This window comes from Curcuma longa, unplaced genomic scaffold, assembly GCF_044706935.1.
Source record: "Curcuma longa cultivar G26 ecotype Majalengka, Jawa Barat unplaced genomic scaffold, ITB_CL_G26_1.1 contig_13946, whole genome shotgun sequence".
Lineage (NCBI taxonomy): Eukaryota > Viridiplantae > Streptophyta > Magnoliopsida > Zingiberales > Zingiberaceae > Curcuma > Curcuma longa.
In genome coordinates this window covers 1-6959 of record NW_027429598.1, presented here as the reverse complement: position 1 = coordinate 6959, position 6959 = coordinate 1, and the positions used below count along the sequence as shown (strand labels likewise).

Genomic DNA, 6959 nt, shown 5'->3' with positions numbered 1-6959 from the left:
ACAAAATCCCAAAATTTTATCACAAAAAAGAGATGGTTGAAAACCTACTTGAATTGGTGCAGAGTTGGAGGGAAAGACACTGAGGGAGGAGGAGGAGGAAGAAGAAGAAGAAGGGAAAAGTAGCCATGATTGCTTGCTTCATCTGTCTCAGCTCAAAGAAGGAGAAAGCAGATCCATGGAAGTCCCTCTGTTATCATGGTTGACTTTTGGGGAGGAAGAAAGACAAAAGCTGCACATGCATGCATTTCGTCGGCATGGATTAAAAGGGAGGAAGCTTCCCATTTGCGTTGAATTTGGACAGCATCTGTTGCAGTGGTTGGCAGTTAGGGATGGGTGTGGACAGGATCGAGCTAGCTTGTGCATTATCTGCAAAGTCAACTCTCAAGAACAAAGGGTGGTTGGAAAGTCAAACCTGAGGGAGGATGCTTGTTGTTGGAAATGGATTTGGCCTAGAACGTGGAAGCGCCTACGAAGGTGACTTTGTTTTCATTATCATTAGAAAAAATATTCCATTTAAAAAAAATCAAAAAGGATATTACATACTTATTTTTATCTTGAAATATATTTATTTGTTGTGTGAGCTAAAATTGCTCTAATTTAAAATTATTATATTGAACAGTGATATATTAAAATATTCTTTTGAGATTATTATAATCAATCAAAATTATTTCAATACTTTTGTAGTAGATATGACAATAGTAGTTGCATATGGAGCAATTTGATAAAAATTAATTACTATATTATAACAATTATGATCATAATTGTTATAGAAAAATGATATGCTACGTAAAAAAATGACATACTCAATTATATAGATGTGGGTTCCACTGCATGGATGTGAAATTTACTATATAGAGTGTATCATGTTGAATTTTATTTTACATTTTTCATGTAATATATTATTGCTCTTGTTATAATTAAGACATAGTTATTACAAAATAGATCAATCTAATCAAAATTAACTAATTCATGTAACTATTCGATTAAAGTTAACTATTATATATTATAATATATAAATATATTCGTAGTTGATACCAGTTATAGCAGTTAGGGACAATAAAATATTTTATCATGAAAAATATGATAAAGTACTATTTTATTAAAAATAAGAGATGTTCTTTTTATTTTTTTCCAAATTAATCATAAATAAGATAGAGTAATTAACAAATAAGAGATGATCTACTGCGCGAATCCCCGTCCGCGAACCGTGCGCGACACCCGACCCACGCCCACTGCCGCCGCTGCCGTTCCGCCGTCCGGCCACCTCCGGCGACCGGACCGGGCCCGATCGACGCACCACTCGCCGGCGCATCGACCGGCGTCGGTCCGCGGCCTCCGGTGACCGGACGGCCGCGAATTCGGCCGGAATCCGCAGCTCTGCCACCCACAGCCACTGCCGCCGCGATTTCATCGCCGTCCGGCCATCTCCGGCCGCCGGACCAGGCCCGATCGACGCGCCACTCGTCGGCGCGTCGACCGGCGTCGGTCCGGCGGCCGGAGATGGCCGGACGGCGGTGAATTTGGCCGGAAACCGAGACCACAGTGACTGGCGCCGTTTCCGGCCAAATCGCGGCCGGAATCCGGCCAAATTCCGGCCGGAGACCGGCCGGGGAAGGACCGCCGGCGCCGGGCGGTCCTTCCCCGGCCGGTCTCCGGCCGGAATTTGGCCGGATTCCGGCCGCGATTTGGCCGGAAACGGCGCCAGTCACTGTGGTCTCGGTTTCCGGCCAAATTCGCCGCCGTCCGGCCATCTCCGGCCGCCGGACCGACGCCGGTCGACGCGCCGGCCAGTGGCGCGTCGATCTGGGTCCGGTCCGGCGGCCGGAGATGGCCGGACGGCGATGAAATCGCGGCGGCAGTGGGCGTGGGTAGGAGAAGGTGCGGACGGGATCGCGTAGGGAAGGTGCGCGGCTGATCAATTTTGTCTGAGCTGGAACAACTTGACATCCTTTGGAGTTCTGTCGTGATGAAGTTTAGGACACTGAGTTTCATTGTTGATCTTGTTGCAGTAAAAAGGTTTGGTATGCATTGAATCAACAGTTTTGTTCACTGTTATAGCAGTAAAATATTCTTTTCAGAAAGTAATTTTACCTAAGGTTCCATAAATTGTAACATAAAGAACTTGAAAAATGAAAAGTACCAATAGCTGCATTTTCATGATTGAATACACCCACCAAGTTGTGAATCCGGTTCGTTCTGATTCATGGATGCACCTACTGTGATTGGCAACTTGATCTCCAATTTCTTGCGTGCACTTTCAAGTTTCAGCTTCCATGTCAGACCTTGTACATGAACTCTGCACAACATGCGGCAAAGCATGCAGTGTCACAAAAAACTTCATGTTCAACTCTACACTAACATATGATGCTTGGAAGTTGATACATTCAGTTAAAAGATAATTCACTTTCCTTAAATGGGTAATTTTTAACCAAGATTTATGAGAAAAAAAAGGAAATAGCAATTGAAGATAAATTATCATAATCATAGTTGTCAACATGAAGCCATGTTTATCCCAATTATTAGAGGTCAATTATATATTACATTATCTACTCTAATTATTCGGTTTCTCTAATCAACACCAAATATGAATCAAACTTATGACCTTTGGTTAAAATTATATACAGAAAATGTCCTTGCTATAATCTTAACAATCGTATAATTCCATTTTTTTCTCCTGCTTTCTTTTCATTTTGCATTTTATTTCAATGCAACATCTTTTCCATATACAAATGTTAATAATTAAATAATGTCAAAAAATATTAATAAGTGATCAAATTCAAAGATAGTTCACATATGCTTAAACAATAAAAGTTACTATTGTCAATAATAATCATTTTATTAGAATTCTAATCACAAGCAATATAAACGTACATCCCCTGGACCAAAAAAGAATTATGCCATAAACAAAATCTTACACGTGCATCACTCTCCTGCTTGCTTGATAGTTTATTTGCGTGTGCAGTAACAACATTCTCAGTTGTATGTTCTCTTCTACCAGAATGAGATTTCAGATTATGAGTTACCTCACAAATGTCTTGAATTTCATGTGTACTACCATATCCACTTACCTGGTATTATAGAGTGAAAACAAGAGGAAAAAAAAAATATTAGACAAAAATCAATAGTTAATTAGGAAATGGTGGGGAGTAGCACTACACTGAAGCTTACAATTTGCCTTCTCCCCAGACATGTTGCCACAAATTCCTAAGTTCATTCTTGCAGATCGGCTTAATAAGAAAATCTGCGGCACCTCTTAACATGCATTTAAAAACAATGCTCATAGAATCATGTGAAGACATCACTGCATGAAGGAGAAAAGGTTTACATTTGTGAACTGAATTGAAACTTTTTCTTAAGACATAAGAAGAAAGAAGTAGTAAGTTATCTGCATTATACTTATTACTGGAATATTCTTGCATTGGTCATGGTCCATTATCATGGTCAGAAGGCCAAAGCCTGAGATTAATGGCAAGTCAACTTCAGTAAGAACAAGGTCAATATTCTGGGGTTTATCCTTCAAGGCATTCCATGCCTTCAAGCCATCTGATGCTGCAGCAACTGTCGAACAATAAACAGAGGATTTCTAATTCTTTTTTTTCCTTTCAAATTATCAATTTGCATCGAAACTGGAAAGCACATAATACTCTACGTTTCCATCAACTGAACTCATGTATGGAATGCAATATTATCAATGCTACAACAGTGAAAAGTCAAAGAAAGCACACTGTACTTGAAGGATCTCTGCTTATTTTTGTCTGAAGAAAATTTACTTATGCAAAATCAAGATGCAACAGCACACAAGGTTCCATACAACTAACATCTATAAAACTATTGTTATGTGACTGACAATCCATGCAAGAAGCCAAATTCTTTTAACCAGCAAAGTACTATCTATCTGACTGAAAATAAATCATTTAGTCGTAACCTAAAATAAAACTTTGTAGCTAATAACCACACAAGTACGAATGAAATGATATTATAATTCTTATTTTTGAATGCAACCAGCCAATTTTGAGTTTTGAAATTCTCAAAATTGGCTGTTGGATCAAGAATTGAAATGCAAAAAAAAAAAAAGTTTCCAAAACAATCTGAAAGGATATAAAATTCCACATGCATTTACGAAATGCCAAGATGATCACAAAACCATTTGATGTAAACGTTGATTGTAATCTACTTATGGAAGTCCCTATCTTATCTTTCTGCAAAAAGCACAATGGTGAAAGTTTCATAGTTCTGAATTACCAACACAGCTTTCTCGTGCTAGCTCTTTGATCTCATCTAACCCAACAAGCCAACTCCATAGTAAATCAATTAACTTATTCTGAACAAAACAACAACAAATATATATAAAAAACCCTGAACTCATAGACCAATTTCTGCTCATGGATTGTAGAAATGGTTAAACAATTATTCTTCTCCGCGAAAAATCTCCCGTAACAATTAGCAAAATCAAAACATACAGAATAGGATAACTATGAACAATGATTAAATTATGCATTTGTACCAATGTGAGAGATCTTATTGAGGATGGGGATCCCATTTACAACTCAAATAATCAGCAAAAATAACCGAAATAAAAAAGAGCAAACCTCTGTAGCTACACTTCCTGAGCAGCGCCGCGATGATCTGCCTAGTGGAATCATCCCCTTCGACGAGCAGCACCCTCACCGGCATTCTCGGCAGGAGCTTCTCCCATCGCAGTTCCTCTCCTTTGCCGACCTCTCTCGCCTCCACCTCCTCTTCCTCCTCATCCCCACTTTCTACCACCGCCATCGCCGCTTCGCAAGCCTTCTCTCCTCGCTCCATTTCTACTCCAACTGTGAATCTCTCTTCTCCGGTAGACGCATGCCTTCTTCTTCTTCTTCGCCCTTGACGAAAAGGTGCGGTAAGCAGCACAGCAGCGATCCGCTCCTCCGCCGCAGGAAAATATCTTCATCTCAGACTCGCCTTCTGGACCCTTCGATTGGCGTGGGGACAACGCCAACTGGCCCACTCGGTTGCGGCCGCTAAAACCGCCGGGACGGTGTGACGTGGCGCAACCTGCGTCTGATCAGCCGTTCAGATTTTTCCAGCCAGAAGCGGCCGTCTTCGACGTGACGCGTGTCGCGTCGCTCTGAGACGAATGAGATATTTAAAGGTTTCGACACGTGGCGTCTCTCGGTTGGATAACCGTGTGGGAGAGTTGTGGTGGTGGATGGTTGTAGAATGGTGGGACCCGCATTGGGAAACGGTTCGCTGAGGATAAGGGATCCTTGGATGGAGATCCGTTATTAATCCGACTCCGATTAGAAACTCTGGATACTATAGCTCAGCTCACGATGATTTGACGATTCCTGATAGATCGATTCATAAGAACTAACGATTCCAGATTCAGTTCACAGTTCATCATTATTTGTCATGATTAAATATTATTATATTAAAAAAATTTTAAATTATAAATTTATTAAAAAAAATAAAAATAAAAACTAATTTATATTTATTTAAGTTACCTATGGAAATCAAAGTCACGCATTTGTAATTAAAAAATTAAAATTGAAAACGATCAGATTTCAAAATTAAGATATAAAAGTAGAGAAGATGATATGGAAAATGATAGAATGAACTTTTAATTTATAAAATTAGAAAAATAATAGATATTAAATTATAAATATTGATAAAAAATATCAAATAATTTCAATCATTCAAAATAATAATAATACTTTTATCTTAGTATAAACGAACAGAGTTTAAAAAATTAATTTAATTTTTTTATTATTAAAAATAATAATATAATAAAAATTATTAATTAATTATTAAATAATTAATTAATACATCAAAATATAAATATTTGTAGTCTCGTTGATTAAGATATTTAATTTTCATCTTGAGAGACTTGGTTTGAGTCTCAACTTGAAATTTTTTTAAATAAATTTTCATATAACAATAATTATTTAAAAAAAATCACTGAACTAACGGTTAAGTGAACTATGAACCATAATCGGTTTGACACTCTACCAGATCAGTTACAGTTCCGGATCGACAATCGGATCAATGAGTACCTAACCTATTTTACTCTGTTACAAACCCCGGTCAAATATAATCCGATTCAGACCAAACCTCACTTGTCGAGTCTACTCGTTATGAGCTCTATTTACTCAGATGAAAAATTGGGCGGGTGCTTGCATCCGTTCTTTTAGTTCTGATATTTCTCAATATTTTAAATTTTAAATTCATTGTGATATAAACAGGATAATTATGTACAGTTTTGTAAAAATTTTGTAATAAAAATCCTTATAAATATTATTATAATAAATTTAGGGTTTAAGGTTTAGATGGTAGCTGAGCTGATTTAATGGACCATAATAACTATGTTTTAAATAGTGAAGGTTACTTTCACTCGAATCAACTTTGTTGAATAAGAATGGATAATCATTCTCATTGAATCAATCTTTTTTATATAATTCTAGTGTTGAGCTTTTCTTAATTAATCCATAATCTTCCTCCTAATTTGTCTTCCAAGTAAAAGAAATCAACCTCTAAAATATTCATTCAATTTAAAATGCAAATTATAATCTTTTTTATTAATTCTTTAAGTATTTTACCGTTATATCATACTCACAAGAGTGCTTTTTATTGATTCACTCGAAAAAAAATTGTTTTTAAAATGGTACTAGTGATGGGACGCTTAGCTTTTTATTTGTTTAGGTCAAATGAATGTAAATCAGCAAACACATTTTTCAACTCTTTGGCATGTTTTTTTTCTTATTTATCTTATTGTTGTTGGAGAGACATAATTAGTTAGTTACAATATAATAAATTTATTAAAGTAGATAAAAATTAGATTTTAATAAAGCTGAGATAATATCTTTTCCGTCGTAGTTAATTACAGTTTCTCAATTTATTTCCTTATAGATGGTCATAAGATCGATTGTGTAGAGCTCTTGAGTGACGATTCCACAGTATATATATTTCCTCAAGAC

The 6959-nt window shown here is 37.0% G+C and overlaps 1 protein-coding gene across 1 annotated transcript; it reads right to left on the bottom strand.

The window, feature by feature from the left end:
• Positions 1-1965: 1965 nt before the first annotated feature.
• LOC141816017 (two-component response regulator-like PRR95) lies at positions 1966-4898 on the bottom strand. Its single transcript, XM_074703852.1, has 6 exons — positions 4590-4898; positions 3397-3558; positions 3169-3301; positions 2916-3068; positions 2175-2296; positions 1966-2049 (listed from the first exon to the last, which is right to left on the bottom strand). Exons 1-4 carry the CDS (start codon positions 4804-4806, stop codon positions 3065-3067), a joined length of 516 nt encoding a protein of 171 aa, XP_074559953.1. The 5' UTR covers positions 4807-4898; the 3' UTR covers positions 1966-2049; positions 2175-2296; positions 2916-3064.
• Between the last annotated feature and the right edge of the window lie 2061 nt (positions 4899-6959).